The sequence below is a fragment of the Numenius arquata genome, chromosome 6 (assembly GCF_964106895.1).
Source record: "Numenius arquata chromosome 6, bNumArq3.hap1.1, whole genome shotgun sequence".
Classification (NCBI taxonomy): domain Eukaryota; kingdom Metazoa; phylum Chordata; class Aves; order Charadriiformes; family Scolopacidae; genus Numenius; species Numenius arquata.
Window position 1 is genome coordinate 39,357,096 of NC_133581.1, and position 24,818 is coordinate 39,381,913.

General features: G+C 47.2%; 1 protein-coding gene across 1 annotated transcript in view; it reads left to right on the top strand.

Moving 5' to 3' along the window:
* The window catches only part of TSPAN18 (tetraspanin 18), a 131,661-nt gene that overhangs the window by 92,075 nt on the left and 14,768 nt on the right, over positions 1 to 24,818 (top strand). Inside the window, exons 3-5 of the mRNA XM_074149116.1 lie at positions 16,581 to 16,670; positions 22,666 to 22,757; positions 24,059 to 24,253. Coding sequence (XP_074005217.1) covers positions 22,695 to 22,757; positions 24,059 to 24,253 — 258 coding nt within the window. The 5' untranslated portion in view covers positions 16,581 to 16,670; positions 22,666 to 22,694. The remainder of the gene's footprint in view (positions 1 to 16,580; positions 16,671 to 22,665; positions 22,758 to 24,058; positions 24,254 to 24,818) is intronic.

The following is a 24,818-nucleotide window of genomic DNA, read 5'->3' on the forward strand; positions in this document are numbered from 1 at the left end:
TAACCTGGACACAATGGAATTGCAAGTGGCCTTTTGAGTAGGGACGTAAGCAAAACGCTGATGTCTTTCACTGGAAAACATTGCTTTCCAGACTTGAAAGACTGGGAACTTTAATCCACATAAAACATTGCATCGTCACGTGGAAAAGGTGTGTTCTGTTTCATCTGTCTTGTGAAGCAGATGTCAGGTTTTGAAATGTTAGGGCGAGTCTCTTCTCTTCTGTTGTGGTCCAAAAATATAAGCCCTGCTGTACTTTTAAGTAGAGAAACAAATGAAAAAGATACAGATCTCTATCACTACAAGGTGCCTTCTCCAAGAACCACCTTGGTTTGGCCTGGTGAAATTTTTAGGTCAATAGTCTAGGAATTTAGGTTGCTTGTGTTCCCTGGTGAGAATTGGGAGGACCAGAAATATCAGCCTGAATCTTCTGTGTCCTAAGTTAATGCTAGTTAAAACTTTTATCTCTTGTTTTGATTAGAAGTTCCATCCTGGGTTCACAGAAATACTACAAAATGCCTGGTTTTGAGTCTTAAAACGAAGCAACAATTCTCTCTGCCCAAGCTGAAGGAAGTTCTCAGCTGTGACGGGCTCAGGCTTCATCTGGAAGATGCAACGAAGCCCATGGTGTTCCATCATGCAGAGTGATAGGAAATAGATGAGTATCTCCATCTCCAGACTCCCCCAGAAGTGCTGCCCGAGCCAGTTGCGTTTGCAGAAGGTTGGAGTTCTGCTTCATGTAGTATCAGACTGTGAGCAGCTGTTCGTGTATCAGTAGTTCATATATCAACAGCTCTACATAAGATTTCACTGTGCAAAATCCCACTTGCACGCAGCTTGGACTGGAAGGCAGTCTCTTTTTAGCTGAATAGAAAAGCAAAGCTGTTAAGGTAAATGTTGTGTAACATTTAAAAAAAAACTTGTAAATGCTTAAAAGTACCTAAAGGGTGGGTTGAAGGAGGATGGAGCCGGACTCTTTTCAGTGGTTCCCAGTGACAGGACGAGGGGCAACGGGCACAAGCTGGAACGTGGGAAGTTCCATTCAAATATGAGGACAAGCTTCTTTCCTGTGAGGGTGCCAGAGCCCTGGAACAGGCTGCCCAGAGAGGGTGTGGAGTCCCCTTCTCTGGAGATCTTCAAGCCCCGCCTGGATGCAGTCCTGAGTGATGTGCTCTGGGCAACCCTGCTTTAGCAGGGGAGTTGGACTAGATGATCTCTAGAGGTCCCTTCCAACTCTGACAGTTCTGTGATTCCGTGAAAGGTGAGTCGGGCAGCAGAACTACGAAAAGACAAGGAGATTTCAAGGAGGTACAAAATACATCTTGGGGCTCAAGTTTTCTGCTTCTGGCTAAGCTGTCTTAGAAAAAATTTGCCGTTTAGACCTTTTTCTGTCATTTCTGTTTGTGCTGAGGAAAAAGAAACAAACAAAAAAACAGCTAGTGAAAGCAAATTCCTTTAGATAAGATCCATCTCTTTATGCCATCTATTTTGCCAGTACAGGTTTGTGTTTCGCACAGCCCTGGTCGGGCACAATTGACTGGATATCCAGCATAACCAGAGCACGTCCTCGCTGGGTGGACTAATAGCGAAGAAAAGATGAACTATTCTCCTGTAAACTGACTGTTCACCGTTCTTGGCTGATCCCCTTCTGCTCCCTATTTTAATATCCTTGTCTGCCTGCTGGCAGGATGCTGAAGCAGCATCAGCCATCCACTTAAAATAGGGAGTAGCCAGAAGTTTCAATCAACTCAGATTTCCTCGAACGCTTACTGGACATTCATTCCAGTCCCTATAAAAATGTCTAGGCAACAAATGCTCAGCATTTCATCTCATTTTGTAGCTGCTACTTTACAACACTCTGATTTTAACATGAAATTTTACAGGCGTTACTTTTACTAACTATATTTTCTTTTTCATTGTACATTTTTAAATGCTAAGAGTATGAGCAGAGTGGAGAAGGGACGAGTGTTGTAACAGGTAACACAGAATTCTGGTCGTTCTTGGTTCTGGTGCTGTTAAATATATTTCCACTGCTTCAGGTGATTGTAAAAAAAAAAAAAAATATATCGTGAATATTCAGAATTATTCAAAAAGCAACCCATTATTTGGGAAGACATGTTCTGTGTTTGTTCTGTGTTTGGTCAGACTGACTATAGCTAAAATTTTTACTGGTCCTATAGCTCTGGGAAAGAATATTCTATTTTCCTTTTCTGAGAAAAGCTGTGTGGATAAAGAAAAGTACCTCTGGTAAATCAGACCCGACCAAGAAAAGGGGAGGTTTTTTCCCCCTATAGACATTTTCATCTTTCACAAAGTTAGTGGGGTCCCGAGATCCATCAGCGAGGTGGGTGCTTCAGCGCAAGACCTGGATGTATCTCCAGAAGGGTGTGGGTGGAGTGTGGGACCAGAAGAGGAGGGATGTGATGTGGAGACTGAGCTCTGCAAAACAAAGGCACGGCGATGGTGCCCAGAGCAGGGCCCATCCCGGGAGTGTGATCCTCCCTGTCAATAAAAGGGGCCGAGAAGGGAATGGCAAAGGGGTCTGTGCATTAGAAGGAGAGTTGGCTCTGTCCCCTCTGCAGCCAGCCAGCATCCCTCGGATCCATACCTCGTGTTCTCCCTCTCCCTTGCTTTCCTGAGTGGTAACCTTCCCACGCTCCCCCCGTAAACTTAGGAGGAAAAATCGGCAGAACGGTTTATTGAAAACCTTATTCTGAGTGGAGCTGCATTAATAAGCCCGCCTGCCTGATAAAAAAAAACAACAACCCAACCCCAACATGATGAAAAATAAATCCCACTGAGTCTTCAGCATCCTGCCTGAGTCACTAATTCCCCAAGGCAGAAAACAAAGCAAGTAAAAAAAGTTTGGTTTCACATAGCAAAGCCAAAACACGTCCAGTTCTGATTTAAGATGAGTCCTGGGAGTCGTCTCTTCTTTAATGGGGCCGGTATAGGTGAGCTGACAAGTATACAAATTGATTATTTTTTTTTTTTCCCTCATGCTTTAGAGAAAGCACCTATTAATTTCAGTGGGGCTCACGCCCCCCATGCATTTTGTGACTGGAGCTGCCCCGAAGCGTGTGAGGACCAGTGGCTGCCAGCACTAGGGCGCCGGGAGGGTTTGGACGCGTGACTCAGATTTTCCACAAGCCCAGCTCCTCGTCTGGCTCCAGTGGGACTCTGTCCTGCTCTTTCCTCCCTGTCCCGTTGCCTGCGCGGGCTCCCCCCCATCTCTCCTCTTCTGGGTGCTTTCTGCCGCTCCGTGAAGTCCCTGGCAAAGGCTTCAGCATCGTGAGGTTTCTACAAATAATATCTGCAACTCATGAGGGACACAGCGGAGCGCTCCTCCGGTTCCCTGAGGCTTTATAAATAACTTTCCCAACCAAAGGCAGTTTATAAATCTGCTCGGCTCCAGAATTGCACAAGTTTGATGGAAATTCTTCCCCCTCTGATGGGGTGGAGAGCAGAAAGGGAGACTTTGTGCTAGCAGATGAACCCTGGGTGGAAGCTCCCTGTTAATGCTTTTAAATGAACTGCTGCTGCAGAGCTCGGGGCTTGGGCCAGGAGCATAACAGTAGGTGCATTATTATTACTGTTCTGATCATGGCAGGTAATTTTTGCTGTTCTCATTTACAAATTTAATGGTTGGTTAATAATGTCTGATTTGGGAATATAGTATAGTCGATCAACTAGAGGTGGTAATAATGGCATTAATGAGGGTAATTGAGGTTGTTGCTACAATCTTGTTTGCTCTTTGGTTTGTAATTGAAAATGGCTTATCGTAGTATATGATAAGGGGGAAAAAAACGGTTGCTCTGTGAAGGCTGGGCACCTGGAAGGAAGAAGGGATGTGTCACTGTCATGTGCTTATACGGCGAACACGTGTAGCGAACGGGTCTGGTGTGTGTCAGGTACTGCGTGTCTGCCATCATGTTTTGTGTAAATAACAGCGTGTGCTGTGACTTGGGGCTGCCTGTGTCTCTCGCTGCGAGGCTGGGAGTGTGAGACTCTCCGGGACACCAGCGACTGACCACAGAGCCCTTACTGGGGGAAATGGAAAGGAGAGACAGAGGGGCTGCTGCCTGTTTAACCTCGCAGAAGAAACCCGGCATTTCGTCTTCTGTCAACATTTGCCTGTAACTACTATTAACATTAATTATGGAGATACTTATGCGAACACCCTGTTAGCCCTAATTAGAGTTAATGGAAGAGACGTGTGGATGTTAACAGGACGAGAGACAACCAAGCTTCCATTTCTAAGGTTAAATATTCAGTAGCTCCCTCTTAGACATCTCCAACATCCTATAATCATGCAGTCAGACTTATGCAAAAGCAGAACAGTTTCTCCTGCCCTTTTTTTTTTTCCTTTTTCTTCCCCCCCCACGACTTACGGCCTCCTCACATTATTTTTGCCTAAACTAAAGAGCAAACAGCAATGTGGCAGTGACCCCAGTTACCTCTGCTAATGTAATTATGCTACCTCTCCTCTATTCATAGAGCACCTCAGGATCAGGCTTCATTAGCAAACCATTTGCTGTTCCTTTTACTGTCCTTTTAATGAAGGCTGGTAGAGTCACTTAAGAGGAGCTGGAAGGACTTGGCTTTGTTCTGAACAGAGACCTTGTGATAAAGAGCTCGGAGCTCTTGAGCAGGTCATGTAATATCCGAGGTCTGTAAAGTTCCTGTCGCTGTGCTATTGTTTGAGGCTGTAAAGACAAAAAAAAAAAAAAAAAGACCTTCCTCTTGCTTGCACTCATCAGTAATTTGAAAACCAGCTTCGCTGAAGAATTGAGAACTTACAAGTTGTCTTGTCACCCTGCTGTGGTGTATGATGGCACGTCCCTGCCATGAACCCCTGCCCAGCCGGGCAGAGTCCTTGAGAAAAGTGGCTTTTCAGGACTGACTTGGAAACTTGTAACCGTCCCCGAGAGCCCCGAGCCTGCCTTCGGTGGTGATGTCACGTACTCCTCAGGGCAGGGTGCGCTTCCGTGTGGTCCATCTCCTTTGCCACAGACCTACGTGTGATGATCTCAGATGGCGCACTGGGCAAAAAGTGCATTTTTTTTCACCCTGCGGATGATCCATTACATGGTTATGGGGCTGCCTGTTCATCTGGTCGTCTCTCGTTACTCTGCAAGTACAGCGCGGGGGGCCCCTTTGAACCCTGCTTCGTCACAACCTTGTGACTTACAACCCATAGCTCCTGGCTGATTGCTGGCTGGAGCCATGGGAGCGGCGTCTTTCCAGCCACGGTGGCTTTCTCCTGTTTCCCCGAAGCAATTCTAAGCATAAGGACATCTGTGCTTGGCTTGGGTCTGGCATGTCAGGGAACTACTGGAGAGAGTCCAGCGTAGGGCAACTAAGATGATTAAGGGATTAGAGCACCTCCCTGATGAGGAAAGGCTGAGAGAGCTGGGGCTCTTTAGCCTGGAGAAGAGAAGGCTGAGGGGAGACCTTATCTACGTTTACAAGTACCTAAAGGGTGGGTTGAAGATGATGGAGCTGGACTCTTTTCAGTGGTTTCCAGAGATAGGACAAGGGGCAATGGGCACAAGCTGGAACATGGGAAGTTCCATTCAAATATGAGGAGAAACTTCTTTCCGGTGAGGGTGCCAGAGCCCTGGAACAGGCTGCCCAGGGAGGGTGTGGAGTCCCCTTCTTTGGAGATCTTCAAGCCCCGCCTGGATGCAGTCCTGAGTAATGTGCTCTGAAATGCTCTGCTTCAGCAGGGGAGTTGGACTAGATGATCTCTAGAGGTCCCTTCCAACTCTGACAATTCCCTGATTCCGTGATTCATGTCCCCGTTTGCAGGAGCTGCCCCACAACCCCTTCGGGCTGGGCTGGGAGTTGGTCCATGCTCACGTTTCCCTGGAGGATGAGCTGAAGGAAGGTTGGTGGGTTTGGATTTAGCCATTCGTGAGTTTATTCTCTCGATGTCTCTATCTGGTTTTCCAGTGGCGTCATTGCAAGGGCCTGTTTTATTTTGTAGTGGTCACAGATCTGTTCAGTTTTGCAATTAATTCCACGTTCTTGATTTAATACGTGAAGTAATGCTTTCGCAGGTCAGATCTACCTGGGCTTTTTTCCTTTGTCCTCTCCTCTCCCTTTGTTTTCGTTCATGGCTGTGCAGTTTTTAATGGCTGTGTTAAGCTTCAAGTGCCCTTATTTAAACTGGTGGGACAAAAAGGCTTTTGATGGTGTTTTGCCCTGGGATTTGGAGTAAGCTGTGTTGGTTTGAGAGCTCTTGCTGGACCTTGTTTACAGTGGACAGATGCTGAGAACCTTTGCTCTGTGTAACGCAGGGTTGCTAATTTAGCTCTTACCTGCATAGTGAAAGTGGCAAAATCCCCTACTTACTCCAGTTTATGGGGAAGAGCATTATTTATTTATTTTTCTGATGTATCTACGTGTAGATCTGTCCGCAAAAAGGGATAGATAACATCATCTTGAAAAAGGAAAAAGCCCCCGCCTTATAAAGTTTCTATTAAATTGCTCGCTGAGCCTTCAGCTACAGCAGGAGAGAAACTAATGCTGTAAAGGGAACATAGTCATGACATAACATTTTATTTCAGCAGGAAAAAAAATGTACCCTTGCTTGGAGCAGAAGCTGCCTCTGTGACGAGGCCATGGGCTGGTGGTGTGGTTAGGAAAATGAAACACGGTCTGGGTGAAGATAATGTCACACACACACACCACCCCCCGCTGGCATTTGGCACCCTCTGCCCCCGGCAAATTCCCTTGTTTTTATAAGCCACTACAGCTGGGCTGTAAAACGGGAGTCTCCAAGCAACGCTCAGGTGATAACCCCAGGTGGTAACCGCAAGCTGCCCGCGTGAACTAAATAAATCCTGCATTTTCTGTCCTTAAAATAAACAGAAGGTGCGTGAAGTAAATTCCTCCCTATCCCACCTACGACTCGTATAAATGTATCATACTTCTTCAAGCAGATATTCAAAGTCTTCAACCAAGCCCTTGTACAGCGATGCCTTAATTAAAATCAGTTTAATAGGTTAATTGCTGATACCGTGTCCACCAGCGTAATGATTTTTTCCTGTTAAAAATGGCTGAATGAGATCTGCCGTTAAAAAAAAAAACATCCTGTCCAAAGATGGATTTATTTTTTTTTAAAATCCCTAAACCAAACAATAGTCCAGTTGAAGGCACTAATTTCAGAATCACTGAGCCAATAGTAAAGATTTAAATAGCAAGAAAGTCATTATTCTGGGTGTTTGGTATAGGCTTAGCAGTATTACGTTGATTTACAGAAATGAATCCCCCAGGTCAGTACTGATAGATTCTATAGTTATCTGGTCACCTCTGACTCTCCTTCTTTACCAGAAGGATATCCTGGCTATTACCCCAAAATGCTTTGGAGTCACCTAATTAATTTGTAATCTTCCCAGGATGGCAGGGAAAGCAGCAGATAAGTATTAGCTGAGAAACCTGAGCAGTTTTGCCCTGGGATAATGGAAAGATAATGTATTGTAGGAGAAGATGTCAGCTCACCAAAAAAATGAATTTCAGGGGCTGGTCTCAGCCTAAACCTGGGCTGCGTTGGCTGTTTTAAAAAATACTTCGAAAAAATATGTGGCTTTTTTTTTTTTTTTTAGCTGGAAAGCAACATTGCTTTCAAATTTCATGCTGATCAAGAAGAGAGACATAGCAAAGGCAGGGGGGGGAGGAGGGGGGGCGGTATAGTGAACTTTAGCCACTGAAATTGCAGTGGGAATTCAGCCCAGTCCTGTTTGATGGGGAGGTTAGTCCCGTGGAGCCCTGCCCCTCGCAGGAGATCTAGTTTTAGCAGTGTGTTCTGTTTGTTGTCCTCTCTAAAAAGGTTGCCTAGACTTTGGAAAAATAGGAATTGCCAGATTGGGTCAGACTGTCGTCTTGCTTTTTTTTTGTTTGTTTTTTTTGTGTGTGTGCAAAGACCAAGCCGTTCAGCAGCCCAGCTACAAATTGGGGTTTTATACCCCAATTTTAATAGGGTTTTGTATAGGGTTTTAGGGTTAAAAGGGGTTTTATACCCTATATTTTAAGGCCGCGCAAGCTGCCTTACGGGTGGTGTTTCCAGATCATGCCTTTGTCATTCACTGGGACATTTGGAATTATTCAGCCCTCCCTGATTTGAATTAGAAGAAGTTTTATGTCATCAGTTTTAACTCCTGACTTCTAGCAGGGGTAATATCAGTGAAGACCGAGTAAAAGAAAAAGTCGCCATCCAGATGTATGCACTCCTCCAGAGTATTTCCGTGGTTAAATTTGCTGCTTCGGTTTTGAAAAAGTCCTGATGAGACCCTGTCAGTGATGCCAATTCTTAGGGGTATGTGTGATTGATGGTGCTTTAGGTTTTGCCCCAGGCTGTTCCCAGCCTTCCACTGCTACCCTTATGTGTTATTTAGATGACAATAGAGCTGAAAACGTGCTGGCCCTGGACCACTTCACAACAAGAGATACAATGCCCCCCCTGCCCAAATCTCCTTGACACAAAGCCTGCCTGGGGAGACTGTCTGGCACTGGATTAAATACCCTTGCTGAGAAACGGTTTCTTACAATTATGGCCTTCGTAATAGGCACGGTGGGTAGTATCAACACAAAGCTATCTGTATTACGTGGTTCGACCTGCTTTAAAAACCCAGCCCAGGCTCCTGGAGGTGCGGAAAATATCTGCTCCGTACAAGGGTCTTGTCTTTCAGGCAAAGCAGAAGCTGTTTGTTCAGAGGGAGGGATGGCTTTCTAAGAGGGGACGTTCTCCTTCTCCTGGGTGAGTGTCACCCCGCTGAGGCTCTCTGAAAGCCTGCGCATCCCTGTCGTCAGTGCGCAAGCTGCTGTCTTTGTGCGCGAAAATGAATTGCTCCCAAGTCTCTCCACTTAAGACCGCTGCAGATGCACTGTGCTTAGGGAATAACGGTATTTCGGGAAAGCGGATATAATGTTCGTGGTGTTCTCTTCATTAAGAGGAAAAAGAAAGGTATGCTCTTTTAACTTTTAGCTAACATGAAACACTTGACACAGATTCAAACCTTAATGAAGACTAGATCCAGGGTTTTCCTAGGTTTTTACGTCCTTGAAAATAATTTTTTTTTTTTCCATTCTCCTCTGAAGAAGTTTTAAGTCCATCAGCAATGTATGTGTGGTTTGCATCAGCCTCTGAGTAGTTAAGTGGTAAGGAGATTTCCATAGGGTTACAGAATGACAGAATGATATGGGGTTGGAAGGGACCTCTGGAGGTCATCTAGTCCAACCCCCCTGCCAAAGCAGGTCCACCCAGAGCAGGTTGCACAGGAACGTGTCCAGGCGGGGTTTGAATGTCTCCAGAGGAGGAGACTCTACCACCTCTCTGGGCAGCCTCTTCCAGGGCTCTGCCACCCTCAAAGTGAAGAAGTTCCTCCTCATGGTTAGGTGGAACTTCCTGTGTTCAAGTTTGTGCCCGTTTCCTTTTGTCCTGTCCCTGGGCACCACTGAAAAAAGACTGGCCCCATCCTCCTGACACCCACCCTTTCAGTATTTATAGGTGTTGATCAGATCCCCCCTTCAGTCTTCTCTTCTCCAGACTGAACAGACCCAAGTCCCTCAGCCTTTCCTCATCAGAGAGATGCTCCAGGCCATCCATCCAAAGGGCTCCATCTTCGTAGCCCTTTGCTGTACCCTCGCCAGCAGTTCCCTGTCCTTCTTGAACCAGGGAGCCCAGAACCGGACACAGGCTTACTTGGTTTCCTCTCCCCTCATGTGGAAGGATGAGGTTATTGCACAGGGAATGTTACAAGTGTTGAAGGAAACGAACTTACCCATACTCCCACTTCAGAAGAGCAAAGCTACGGCCTCCTCAAGGCCCTCCAGTGTCCGTACACCTTACTGCCTAGTTTTCCAGCAGTGGGAAAGGGGTGCCTCCAATCCCGAGAGCCCCCTGAGCAGGTGTGGAGAGATGCTGGATGGCTGTGTGCCATGCTCTGGACCACAGTGGCTACAGCAGGGTGGCCACACGGTGCGGGCACTGAGCTCTCCTCTCATTCAGGAGAGCTGCAGTGCGGGGCTCTCCGTTGCGCTTCATAAACGAGCCGAGCCGTTGGTGGAGGAAGTTTTAATGAGGCACCTTTTATTTCTTCATTCCTGGACGTGCCGGAGCGTGCTGGTCCAGCCTCGGCAGGGGCTGGGCTCCCCGAGAGCGATGCTGGGAGAGGTGGATGTGTTGCCATGGTGCCTGGGAGATGTCTCCAAACCCCACCGCTCCGGCAGCTGAGCCGGCTCCCAGCAGCACCTCCTAATTGCGGCTGTGCGGCCACAAAACAAATACTCTGGAGATTTCCATAAAGGCTATAATCAAAGGAGCATCCCTTGCTTTTTAATATTGTGCTGAATGGGTTCATTTGTAAGCTTATTACTACTTCAGAGAGAGAAGCTATTAGGGCCATCATTAGCTGCCTGTGCGAATAGCAAGGAAAACCCTGGCATGATCCAGAATAACCCCCTTTTTTAGCGTCTGCACTTTTGGATGCATTAACAATAACCAGCCATGCTGTCTTTCATGTTTCCTTTGCCACGAGTAAGGACAAAAGAGAGAGAGGAGAAGGGGGACGGCGAACCGGGAGCTTGCAAAAATAAGTTCGGATGGAGAGAAAAATGAGGCGTTAAGAGAGCAGCAAATTCACTAGCATGACATGGTGTGTCTTGATGCAGTGTCTGCTCTCTGTTGGGAAAGCCAAAAGCAGCTGGGAGCCAGCCCGTGAGTTTTGGCTCGTATCTCACGACGTCCCTCCGCTCCTGTCATCTACGTATGAATTGTGCTGAGGGTCTTATGTCTGCCTGGAACCTGGTGGTTGCTGGAGCGCGTAGATTATACATCTTCTGAAGGAAGAGAGAACATTTGGAAAAACGCATGCCAAGATGATGGGATTTATTAACTCTAGTTTATTTTCCTGCAGAACATCTGAAGCTCTGTTGTGAGGCTGTGGCCACGGTTCTCTCCCTGCTCCTCCTGACTCTTTTTTTCAATCAGAGATATCTGGAGCCAAAGAGGTTGGATGGTTGAGGGTTCATACCTTCATTGGGACAGGTGTGGTTGAGATCAGTCACATTTACCTTTCAAACCACATTAGTTGCCGTTTTATTCACACAGATTCACAGAATGATATGGGGGTGGAAGGGACCTCTGGAGATCATCTAGTCCAACTCCCTTGCCAAAGCAGGTCCTAGAGTAAGTTAAAGGGGCTTATTATGAGGGGAGACCTTATCAAAGCTTATAAGTATCTGAAGGGTGGGTTGAAGGAGGAGGGAGCCAGACTCTTTTCAGTGGTTCCCAGTGACAGGACGAGGGGCAACGGGCACAAGCTGGAACATAGGAGGTTCCACTCAAATATGAGAAGAAACTTCTTTCCGGTGAGGGTGCCAGGGCCCTGGAACAGGCTGCCCAGGGAGGTTGTGGAGTCCCCTTCTTTGGAGATTTTCAAGACCCGCCTGGATGCAGTCCTGAGTAACATGCTCTGACATGCTCTGGGCAATCTGCTTCAGCAGGGGAGTTGGACTAGATGATCTTTATGGTCCCTTCCAACTCTAAAAAAATTCAGTGAAATTCGGTGAAATTACAGTGAAACTCACTTTAGATTTGCACATGGAATATATGAGAGATGTGTATCAGTTTGGCTATCGGCAGGGAAACTTAGACTTCACGTCTGCCTCTCTTCCCTAGGTCGTTTCTCACGACCTTTGCTGCATTCAAGTTTTCCTGGACATATCACACCTATAGCTTGTGAAAAGTATTGGTTTCCTAAATAAATAAATCACTCCGAACTGTGAGCTCTGTGGGATGAAGAATGTCCTATCGTGTTTAGAATCCATGGCACTTTGGGATGCTTTATTATTATTCTTGTTAAAAAACATTTAAAAGATGACCAGAATCAGATAAATAATGCCACTTCTCAGATTTCCAGCAATATTATTTTCTGATTTATTTAGTATTACTGACACCCCTCATTTAAGATCTGCTTTTCTTACAGGATGTTTTTCCTAACCTTTCCTTTTCTAAACTTGACTAAATTGACTGATTTGGTTTTGCATCTGTGTAGGCAGTTACCTTGAACAAAGAGAGTTTATTTTTCTATTTTATTTTTTTTTTGGTGTGTAAAATAGTTAATGCATTCAAAGTTCTGTTTGGGATTTCTTTCTTAAAAGCAATTCAGGTTATTAGTTTCCCAATTAAATGGTGTTAAAGGGTGGGTTTCTTTTCCCCCACCTCCTCCTTATGAAAAAGCACTGAGAACAGCAACAACAACAAAAAAAAGAAGTTAACCTACTGATCCAGAGCTTCATTCTGCATTAAAAGAGTTGATAAAAGAAGGGGTTTCAAATTCCCTCACCCATAGGCCCTGGACTGCCGGTCTGGGGCTGCTTTTTCTTGCCAAGGAGAGATCATCATCTTTTTGATAGGACAAGACAATTTTTCAGGAGAACTCTGAAAAAAACTATCAGATAAGTTTTTTGCAACTCATGGGCAATATTCACTTCAACGTTGAATATCAATCCCTTCATCCCCCAGCCTGTATTGATACTGGGGGTTGCGCCAACCCAAGTGCAGGACCCTGTGGTTGGTCTCGTTGAACCTCATGAGGTTCACATGGGCCCACTTCTCGAGCATCTCCAGGTCCCTCTGGATGGCATCCCATTCCTCGGGCATGTCAACCGCACCACTTAGCTTTGCAGATTACACCAAAAGTTTTTACACTGAGGGTGGTGAAACACTGGCCCACGTTGCCCAGAGGGATGGTAAATGTGCCATCCCTGGAAACGTTCAAGGTCAGGTTGGATGGGGCTCTGAGCAACCTGATCTAGTTGAAGATGTCCCTGCTTATTGCAGGGGGCTTGGACTAGATGACCTTTAAAGGTCCCTTCCAACCCAAACTATTCTATGATTCTAAGACACTGTGGCCCATAGTACTCCGTTTTTATTGCTTCCTTACTTTAAAATAAATTATTTTCCTCCTCTGCATTGTTTCCCTGAAGCCCACAAAGTATCAGGAAACTTCTTAAAATATTGGAAGTGGTGGTCTGAGGAGGACAAGGTTGCCACGGCAACTGCCCGGTGTTTTTGAGATGTATTCCTGCATCTTTCGAAACAAATCAGGAGTGCCACAAACGGCTGAGGTGTTTGCTGCAAACAAAACAAGGCGATAGAAAAAGAGAAGGGAAAAGAGTGCCGAGGAGTCAGTTGTTGTGAAGGTGAGATGTGATTAGCTTTTTCACAGCTTTGGGACTGGTCCCGGTATGGACTGGTGAACAGAGGGACTGTCCTGCAGGTCAGGAGATCAAGCACATCCATTCCCCTTTCAGCCTTGGGGTTTTGTATCTGCTGAATGGAATTAATACTGTTATATTATCAGTGCACATAATCTTTGGGTCATCTGTTGAGAGAGACAATCGGTACCATATGGTTCCATTCTGCTGCAGTTAATGCAAGGGAAGATACACCTGTGAGCTATCTGAGGGCTTTTTTTTTTTTTTTTAAGGAACAGAACTTTAAAGAGTTGCAGGCCATCAGATGTGTGGGTTCTGGATGCAGGGTCTTCTTTGCTGAACCGGCTGATGGCTGTGGGTGAGAAGCTGTGTGGCAGTGTCAGACGCGATTACCTGTCAAACTTTATATGAAACTTCAAGAGGTTCGGTCCAGCCCTCTTTTTTTCCTCCTGTGAGTGCCTAATGTGCTGTTAGATGCAGCCTTGTGGTGGTAGAAACGTGTTCCTGTTAAAAGCGGACAGACCAGAGCCAGGAAGGGATGTGGCCCGGTTCTCCTGAAGGCTCTGCTTGGGTGGGAAACTTGGGGCAGTATTAGCAGGTGCGTTTGAACGCCATTCCAAGCCTCATATGATTTTAGTGTTACAAAAGCCAATCAAATTGTTTTAAGGTGTAATATGGCCCTAAGGGCTTTGCTCGCTCAACTGTAGGGAGGAATTAAATGCTCTCAGGCGGCGCAACAACCTCATTCGCTCCGGTGTCGCAAGGCAAGGCAGTCATTGCTGGTAAATGGGCCCGTATTACAGTGACATTAGCATTTTAATGCAACTAAAGAGGAGGTGGATTGACTGTAATTCAGTATCTAGTTGCATGGCCTGGCGCAGGTCCCCTCCTTGCTGCTCCACAGGGGCCCGATCATCGTTACACTGTGCTTTGGAGTCTAATTGGATTTGCCAGTCGGTAATGTCCTCCTGCCACGGCAGCGACTCTGCTCTGCAAGCACTACGAAATTCCGGTGCAATTAGTTATTTATGTCGGAGCAATAGTTACAGGCTAATGCGTGGGGCCGACAGCTCATGCCAAGCTCCAGTTCAGCAGCAGCAAATCTTCTACTACTTTTTTTTTTTTTTTCTGAAGCCGTTGCAAGGGAGTGATATCCATCTGATCCTGCTCCCACAGAAGATGCTTCTCTTCACCCTTCACCATAAAATCACTGACCCGTTGCGGAGATGTGGCAGGACATGAATTCTGTCTTCAGCTTCTCCTTTGGCTCAACGTACGGGCTGGCACGTGCTTCGGTTTCTCTAGATCCTGCAAATGTGGTGAGCGAAGGGGACCGGCAGTAGCTGGAGGCACTTGTGAAGCGGGACACATATAAGCTATTCAGCTGGTGTCCCTCCTGCAGGAGACTGGACTTTGCTCCCAAAGACAGGCCTTGCTTCACCACCTTGCCCCCTCCATTCATTTCTCATTTCACTTGCTACCTTGTTGACTATATCCAGCTCTTTTTGCCCCTTCCCCCTTCGCTCTGGCTTTCCGACTGTCCTTGCCGAGTGAGCCCAGCAGGAGACGTGAGTTTAGCTGTTTTTCCTTCATCAAAGCCTGCTCCTCCCGAAGAGCTGCTCTGAAAGCAGCAGATGTGCAGAGGAAGAGCAAGGAGACACGAGGTGGTGGCTGGGAGATGTTGGGAGAAGGTGTCCAAGGCAGATGCTCACCCAGCTGAGGGACCACAGCTCACACCCAGGCAAGGAGCCGTGGCCCCAGCCCTTACTCCAGCTTCCACCGTGTTTTCCTCTGTGACTGTAATTAGAGGCATCAGCTTGCTCGAGCCACAATTAGGCACGGTGGTTTTGCACTTTCTGCAGTTCTCCCTAATGACAGAATCGCAGCTATTAACCACAGAGAGCCCGTTTGGCAGGGACTTCCTCCCCTTTGGGGCCACCGAGTGAGATGGAGCATCGCTGTCGTTTGGCACCAAACCCACTCTTTCATCCCTTCTGACACAGCACCTGCTGGTACCTACTGAAGCATTTAAGCTCTTCCTCTCCGTGGTGCTGTAATTTCTTTAAAATATTGTGACTTAAGAGGAATAAAAAAAAAATAAAATTCCTCTCCCACGCAGACCTTTGAGGGCTTGTAGGGATGTAATTATATGCACACACAGTAGGAACAGGAATCCCATCATTCTGGTTATTTTCCTAATGATGGGTTTATATAGCATAGTGTCATCTCTGCTTTAAAGTCAGAGCCACCTTCTCCTGGCAGCAGATATCCCAGGATAGGACAACTGAAGAAATTGTCTCCCTATTGCACACGTAAAACACAGGATGAAGTGTCCCCACACACGAAAGAAAAAGATAAAAAGGGTAAGGATGGAGACTGGGCTCTGACTGTCAAAAAGGGGCTCTCTGCTGTGGGGCAGTGACACAAGTTCTCTTGCCCTAGCTGTAGACTGTCCAAGCCTCTAGATTTCCAAAGGGAAGCCATCCCTGCTCATCATTCCAAAATGTAGGTCCTCAGTGACAGAGGAAGGACGTTAAAATGTGAGGCATTAATGCAAACCACAAAGTCTATGAATATTCATTATATGTTTCATATTGTAAGAGTTTCAGCCACCTTGAAAGTCTTTGCTTGCTTCCTGCCAGCAATGAGCGGTAGAACTTTTACTCACAGAAGTCTTAATGGGAGGCAAATTTCAAAGGCGCGTTCACAAATGTTTGTGAGAAACAGATGTTAAATGCACCCCCTCCAGGAATCATGATGAGATGCTGGCAGCGAGAGAGCAGGGACAGACCCAGGTGACTTACCTGATCCCTCACGGAGAAGCAGCGGCTTCAGCAAAGCTGCTTCCCGGGCGGTGACAATGAGGCAGAGGGAGGGGAAATTTTGCTCTGCTTGGTGTGAGAGCCGGCTGGAAGAAGGAGACGTCTCAGGCCATCGCTCCTAATGGCCGGGCTAGGCTTCCCAAAGAGGCATTCCATCTCCCTTCCTCTGCCTTTTCCCAGTAAATGGGCTGTAAAGTCACAGCAGATTAAAGTTTGTCTAAACCTCCTATAAAATATTGAAGGTGCAGCTGGTATTAATGTAGTCCTCTTGTGGTATGAAGTGCGTGTCTAAAGGGATTATAGATTTACCTGTGGTCTGTGGGCAGTTAAAACACCCCAAAGGTTGTTAAAGAGATTCTGAGGAACTGGATCCCTCGCTGGGTATTAAAAGCTCTTCATTAGTGCTAATGTACACTAAATTAAGGTGTCAATTAGACTGAGCATATTCATCAGGATGGTGTGTTTTAATAAATTGTGTATTTAACATGATTGCGTTTTATTGACTTCTGCAGTAATAGCATATTTTTCTCTTTACAGGACAAGCTTGGCTGGAAAGAGATACATGGGACACCCAGACAATTAAAGACTAGAACAGGCACCGTGCTTCAAGTCCCAAGATTTGTGAAGGTGAGTCTTGTTCAGGGCTCTTCCTTTCTGCATGCCGGATGCTTCCTCTGTGTCTCTGCCATGGCTGGCTCGGTGTGACGTGCAGGAGAGGGGTAAGAAATACACAGCTCCTCTGCCATCCTATCACCTGCGAGGTGTACAGCAGAAGTCACCCCCCCTTTGGCCTCCTAATTAAACTGCCCCTAATCTCTGTTCTATCTAGAGGAGCAGACTGTGTGGAAATAATACTTCGAGAGGGTTTTCTGGAAGGCACCACCCGTTAGATGTGTTCTCTTAGGAGACCCCACTGCTTTGGTTTAAAGGAGTTGGATAGTGCTTTGCAGATAGTGAATGCAGAAATCCTCTTGGGAGGGGGGTACTCCGGGAAGGAAGGCGAGCATACCTCCATACCTGCAAGCAAAAGGGTGGGCTGCCATGTTGTTGGGGAGAGGACGCAGTGAAGCGTTGCCACGTTGTGGTGGTTCTTCACCAGTGGTGCAGCTTAGAGCTTCAGGGACACTTCTAGTGACATCTCAGCTGGGACGGCCTCTAGAAATTGATGCACTGACTTGGAAGAGAATCTGCTGCACATTTTCTAATTCCTTTAAAGGCTGTCTGGCAGTGGTTCTGGAGAGCTTCAAACATGTCTTCTGATTTTACTTGTTTGCATTCTGCTTGAAGATGAAAGTAGGTGTGAGTTAGCACCATTTGCTCCTCAAGACTTTAGCTAATATTTTGTAGGAGGTACTACAGAGCTGGTTCTTAGTTTTTAAAGTAAGCAATGGATCAGTTCAGTGGACAAGGTCTTCATGCATGTTGATGGCAGAGAGGTATTTACATGAAAAGAAGATACAATGGACAATGCGATAGAAGTGACTGAAAGAGGGTTGGCCAAAGTGACCTCTAGATGTCTCTTCCAATCTCGGTTATTCTGTGATTTTCATCAAGTATTCGAGACGAGGAGACTGTGATGAGTGATCAGGCAAGTGCACAATGTCTGAATTTTATGTGGTGAAATAGGAATAGACTGCAGAGATATGTTGGGGGTGAGGATTACATGGTTGGAATGGTAGGCAAGGAAAATGGTTCACACACTTGTTTTCAGTAGAGGGTAGGAGTGGTGTGATATGGAAGATGAGAGAATTGAGGCTGGTGAAGATAAGGTGCTCCTGAGAGTTCTGATAGACTGGCACATCCAAGGGATGCTCTTGGACTTTCCATGACAAGGTGACTTGGACACACTTCGGACAGCTGTTTTGAAAAATCTTTTCACAAGGAGGGTAGTCAAATGTTGGAAGAGGTTCTCAGGGAGAGAGGGGAATCTCAGTCCTTGGAGATACTCAAAACTTGACTGATGTGACCCTGAGCAACCTGCTCTTTGAAGTTGGATCAGCTTTTGGAATTGGCCCAGATTGGAGGCAGTGGGTTTTTCTACTCAATGACATCCAGAGGTCCTGTCCAACCTAAGATGTTCAGTGATTCCATCTCCAAGGCAAAGGTAAAGGAAAAATCGCAGTAAAACCGCAGGCTTCGGTCCAGTGTGAAAGGGATGTGGTAGCAAAGAGAACCTTGGAAGCAGTTTTTGGGGGTGTGGTTGAGCAGCTGCCTTCAGATATGTGAAGTTCAAGGTAGCTGCAAGGCGTGCAAAAGCAAATGTCAGAAGGAAGGAAATAAATGGTGGCTGGAGAACAAAAAAGAAAATGCATTGCCTTGAAAAACTAGACGTTATTCCTAACTGATTACAGCAGCTGGGGTATGTTTCCTGGCTAACACTGCTGGGGATTTTTAGCCTCCCCATCACTTAAAATTCATATTGAGGGAGGGGAGAAATGTAGAATAATCTGCCTAAGAAAAAGCTGAACATTTATAGCTACATTTCAGACAAAACCAAACGCATCTCATATGTCTCACAGGTCTGAGATGGGACAAGCCAGGGAAGCATCTGTCAGCCGCTGTCTTCTGCAGCTCTGGCTGTTAATGTTTGCTTAGCATTAAATGTCTCCTGCAGAGGAGAACTTAATCTGTCACAAACTTGGGGCCTGGAGGAGGGGAGAGAAGATATTTTTAAAAGGTAGATTAAGACATATGCGTTCAGTTTTTATCGCACTTGCATCAGTGTGTGGTAGGAGTATCTTCCAAAATGTGCCTTTTGAGTGTTTGGCTTAAAAAGAAAAGGGGAAGGAAAAAAACAGCTCTGTGGGTCAGGATTGTCCTTTCACGTCGGTTATTTTCTCCATGCAGCCTGTCATCAGGGACTTCAGGTACCTTCAGCTATTTAGTAAGGCAGCAGTTGGCACAAATGGTTTCGTAGTTTACATTATTTGTAAGTAACATGATTTGCATTTTGCTTGCAGTGTTTGTAAATAGCATTTGTTACATACTCTTCAAAGTCTAGAGCGCTGCTGCATATGTGAAGTAGATGGCAATATATTTCCTATACGCTGGAGGGCTGGAGCTCTGACATGAAACAAAGTGCTACGTAAGAGGTCAGATTGTGCTTTTGGTTGATTTGCCCTGGTTTTGATCACTGCGATCCCAAGATCCAAAAGGTGGTCTTGCATTGGGACTCTGGGTACCCAGCAGAGACTGGGAAGGGTGTGCTAATACCTGTGGGTCTCCCCAAGCTCCCAGTTCCAGCACTGAAACCGTTGCTCGGAGCTCCTGTTTCTCACATCACATCAGTGGGTTGGCATTTTTTGGAAGTTTCCCTCGAGCTCTTGCAATGTGGAAGCTCTGACACAGTCTGTCCTTGGCTTTCCCAGCGCAGACCTCGTGCTGCAACCACTGACTTCCATTTCTGAGTTGAAGGACTTTGGGCTTTGTGAGCCCCTCTGCGTGTGATCCTCCCTTGTCAAAGCTGAGTGTGCTTGTGTTCATGCTACTCTCAGGTTGCTGTGGCTGCGTGGCCCTGACGGTGACGTTCTCAGGACCCGATTGCTCCGTGGATTTAGAGTCTCCCTTCCCCGCTCACGCCTAGAAAACATTTTAACGTGCTGAGTGGATGCACAGGCAGGAGCAACGCAAGGAATCGTAGCTTGGGTTTGTCTTTAAAGACAAAAAAATGGTTCCAAGGGAGCCTGCTCCTCCTGCAGAGGAAACAGACCCAGACATGGAACGTGATTTATCCACTCTACCAAGCAACAAGACAGCATTAGACTCAGGAGAGGAGTGCTTCCTAGACCACAGGCAATGTTTTTCATGTGGGTGCCTCTGCGGCAAGATGAGTGTGAATGATGTGAAGTGGCACAATCTGGCTAAGCTGGTTTGCTTTTTATTCCTTTTTTGCCTGAGGCTACTATGGTATGGATCCCGTGGGTGGGCGTCCAAGGCAGCAGGACTTAGAAGTTTCAGACTTTGGCTAATATATTAAGATTTACCCACCCTTTGTTTCATTGCAGCATAACTTTTTGCGTGGTGATGGGAACATTTGGGTGCCACTAATCCTGGGGCTGCTGAAGTTCCAGTATCCTATTTGTCTGTATTTTCATATCCCTCTCTACTATAGTGCCCAAGCTCGTGGGTTAGTGGAGCTGAAGGTTCACCTTTCCTATGAAACTGAAGAATTCCCTCCCCAGCTCCTTACCCTTCTGGACGTCAAGATCTCCATACTCTGTGAGATTTGCAGACATGGCTTTAAACATTGTCAGGAAGCTGTGGGCATCTCCTCCAGGCCCACATCAGAGGTCTGTGCCCTACTCCATCTCTGGCAAGTCACGGTCTTGGCTGTGAGTCCCTCTGGGTGGAACAGTCGTGTATCAGAGGTATAAGAAAATAAACTTTGTAAAGCCCAGAAACCCCCTCACATCCTGAGCTGCATCCCCAGCAGCGTGGCCAGCAGGACGAGGGGGGATTCTGCCCCTCTGCTCTGCTCTGGGGAGACCCCACCTGGACCACTGTGTCCAGCTCTGGAGTCCTCAGCACAGGAAGGACATGGACCTGTTGGAGCCGGTCCAGAGGAGGCCACGAAGATGTTCCGAGGGCTGGAGCCCCTCTCCTATGAGGACAGGTTGAGAGAGTTGGGGTTGTTCAGCCTGGAGAAGAGAAGGCTCCGGGGAGACCTTAGAGCCCCTTCCAGTCCCTAAAGGGGCTCCAGGAGAGATGGGGAGGGACACTTGATCAGGGAGGGGAGACATAGGACAAGGAGGAATGGTTTTAAACTGAAAGAGGGGAGATTTAGATGAGATATTAGGAAGCAATTCTTTGCTGTGAGGGTGGTGAGACCCTGGCCCAGGTTGCCCAGAGAAGCTGTGGCTGCCCCATCCCTGGAGGGGTTCAAGGCCAGGTTGGACGGGGCTTTGAGCAACCTGGTCTGGTGGGAGGTGTCCCTGCCCATGGCAGGGGGTTGGAACTGGATGATCTTTAAGGTCCCTTCCTTATTCTATGATTCTATGAAAGAAAAATATTGCGCTCATTCTCAGGTTTGGATTCAGGTTTGTGTTTCTCCGGAAGCGAGGTGGCCTGTGAGACTGGCTTTGTGGATCTGCTCAGGATTCCTCTGGCAAAGGGGGTTCCCTTGCTGCTGCCCAGCTAGCAGAGACGTGCTGCCGTCCTGCCCTGGCAGGCAAAGATGCAGAGGGAAAGCACCTGCACGTCCACATGAGCTTCTGCGTCTGCCGTTTGCATCTCTGCCTGTTTTGCCAGTAGGGAGGAACTGATTTGATTTTTAAACGGAGTCAAAGAGCTGCAGCAAACACACACCCTGTACAATAGGGATCTGGCTGTTTGCCTCAGGCAGCCCCTTGCCGGGAGCGCTCCCTGGCACGGGTTTTCTCAGCTTGTTGGCTAAAGCAGAGTAGTTCCCGTGGTCCCAGTGGGAAGCACCCCACCAGGCTCTACAGCACTCCCCAGTTTTGTGGATTAACAAAAAACAGTGAAGGAGTGAAAGGAAGAGTTTTCTTTCTGGCCTGGCGAAAACCTTGGATAATTTGTGTTTGTTTGTTTTTTTTTTCTTTTAAGTGAATTGAATGTGCAATATCATTGGATGCAGGTCCGTTTAGGGAGTGGCATTCCCAGTGGAGGAAAGGTGAGAGGTGGGTTGAGAAGCGTGTGGGCTCTGGGAGGGCTTCTCTAGGGAGCTAAGGAAACTCGTGTTTGCATATGTCTGCAGCCCTCTGTGCACAGTGCCGTGGCTGCACTATCTCCTGTTTCAGTGAAAGCTTTACTATTTTATGTATTTAGTTGTCTGTCCCTCTAGGGTGACATAATTGCATACTGGGAGACACAGTCACTTCATTAAACAATAAGCTTTTTGGGGGCAGAAACTTTCTTCCAAGGTAGCCTCACCTGGTCAGGATGTATAGCTGCTCTTCCAATAGAAGTACTATCCTAAGTAGTTTTGCTCTCTAAGTCAGACATGGACTTTCAAAACTGGTTCAGATTCATTCCTTAGCATTTTTTCCTGGCATGAAAAGCTTTACCGACTTTGATCCGTGGGCTTTGCCTGCAGAAAACCTGTGCAGGGTGGGGTGTAGAGCGCCAGGGCTTTGGTGGGACAGTACCATTTCACACTGCAGTCATTCCCAGCCCAGCTCCTCCAGATGTTTCCCTGAAAACGTTGTCCTTCTTTATATGGCATTCATTCTGTGGAGGAAGTTTGTGTGGAGCTAACTGTCTGGAGACGCATGCTTGTGAGCCTTTCAAATATGCCCTTTTTTTGTCATGAAGTAGGTGGGTATGGTCAGTGCTTCTTAGACTTGACAGGCTTTAGGGTCTGGGGGATCTTCATGTGCAGAGGGATATTTTTTCCCGCATCTCACTCTGCAAGCAAAGCCAGACCTTTCCTCTCCCGCATCCTCCTCTTCACGTCTGCATTCTCCTTCTGACCTGAAAGAATGCAGAGGGACTTAGCAGTGATCGTTATCTCTCACTAGCCCGTGGCTACCTTGCCTCGTTCAGGTCAGAAATGAACCCTTCTGTATAAATATCTCCGCAGGATCTGGGGGAAATACAAATGGCAGTAGGATTGGGTCACTCCATTAAAAACGGAGCATGCTGAGGGAGTGCTGGTGTTTTGCAGGAAGAACTGAACCAAGGAGCCTGAAGACCATGGAGGGAGACTGTCTGAGCTGCATGAAGTACCTGATGTTTCTTTTCAATTTCTTTATATTTGTAAGTATTTAGAATCTACTTTCTCTCTTGAATCTTCCTGTTTTCAGCAGCCTGCTGCTCCCCAGCAGGATAGGGTGGAATTTGGTCAAGTTGCCATGGTACAGAATATCCCCTCGGCTTTGCACTAGCAATAACTGAGGGTTTTGCAGCATCCAGTGATGCTCAGATATTCAGAAAGGCAGCGCAGTGGTCACTGTTGGCTGAGTTACTCCTGTCCTTGGATAAGGGAGACCAGAGGGAGAGCTGGAACTATAGTGTACGTGGCCTGTCTTTGGATGGCAGAAGAAATCGTTCCACCCTCGAGTCCTGGGTGCCCTGCTGAAGTTTTCCCTAGGAAACACAGTCATTTTCATACCACGTACAGAGACATTCCTGGTGACCCTGTTGCTTTTGTCTTTGACAGGAAGGGTGGGAGCCCCCAGCCACCCTGGACTCTGTGGTGGTGGGGTTCCCGTGTGCCCCTTGATGGGGCTGTCCCCTGCAGATGTGGCAGCAGCTGGGGGACTCGGGTCTTTCAACGTCAGGGAGGGAGTAAACGGTAGAGGGACGCATCAAGGAAGAAAGGTGCTTTTGCTGCAAATGTGTCATTTAGCGAGCAAGAGACACTACGAATAGCATGTCAGCAGTCACCTGATCGGCAGCGAATATATGTCACAGAGAAACACAAATTCTCCAGGCGAACACTTGATCAAAAGATAGCAGTGACTCCAGTTTCCCTGCAGCAGTTGTTTTATGTTACTCAACCTGGAGCACTGCGTCCAGCTCTGGAATCCCCAGCACAGGAAGGACATGGACCTGTTGGAACGGGTCCAGAGGAGGCCACGAAGATGCTCCGAGGGCTGGAGCCCCTCTGCTGTGAGGACAGGCTGAGAGAGTTGGGGTTGTTCAGCCTGGAGAAGAAAAGGCTTTGGGGAGACCTTAGAGCCCCTTCCAGTCCCTAAAGGGGCTCCAGGAGAGATGGGGAGGGACTCTTGATCAGGGAGGGGAGCCATAGGATGAGGGGTAATGGTTTTAAACTGAAAGCAGGGAGATTTAGATGAGATATTAGGAAGCAATTCTTTCCTGTGAGGGTGGTGAGAGCCTGGCCCAGGTTGCCCAGAGAAGCTGTGGCTGCCCCATCCCTGGAGGGGTTCAAGGCCAGGCTGGATGGGGCTTTGAGCAACCTGGTCTGGTGGGAGGTGTCCCTGCCCATGGCAGAGGGGTTGGAACTGGGTGATCCTTATGATCCCTTCCAACCTGAACCACTCTGTGATTCTGTGTTGACCTGTCTCCTTCTCTCTCCTCTCCCTGTGCCGTTGCAGCTGGGAGGAGCGTGCCTGCTGGGAGTGGGGATCTGGGTCATTGTGGATCCCACAGGTTTTCGAGAGATAGTGGCTGCCAACCCTCTGCTCTTCACGGGGGCGTACATCATGCTGGCCATGGGAGCGATGCTCTTTCTGCTGGGTTTCCTCGGCTGCTGCGGGGCCATCCGTGAGAACAAATGCCTCCTGCTTTTTGTAAGTGTTCCTTGTCTTTTCTGTTGGCCTTTCAGCGTTTCCCAAGAATGGGGGTGACTGAATAGTCGATGCTGTAATAAGCGCATGAATGGGTGTCTGTTATTGTAGCCATTATTCCTTTAGATAATAAATAGGTTTAGGGCACTTTTACATACAGCTAGAAATACAGAGAATTTGCTTCTTCCCCGTACCAAGCTTGACACCGGTGGATATGGAGTCTAGGTGTGTATTTTGACTTTGTTAAGCTTTGTTTCAAAATGATCCTATTTTTGTTGGTTTGGTTTGGTGTTTTTTTTTACTTTTATAAAGGGACCAAAAACGGTCCTCTTTTGTCCACTCAAAACCCACAACTCCACTTGTGGATTCATTCCTCGCCGGTCCGCAACAAAGCAGAGGGAACACACAGAGCAAAGCATCTGTGTAATGAAGTCCCCCCTCCATGTTGGCAGAAACGGTGGCCTCGCATCGCAGCTCTCAGTAGCTGGTCACTCCCCAGTGCAGCCTGCTCTGCTCCTAAAATCAACCAGATTTTGTTATCTTTGGGCAATTTCCCCCCTGAATGATA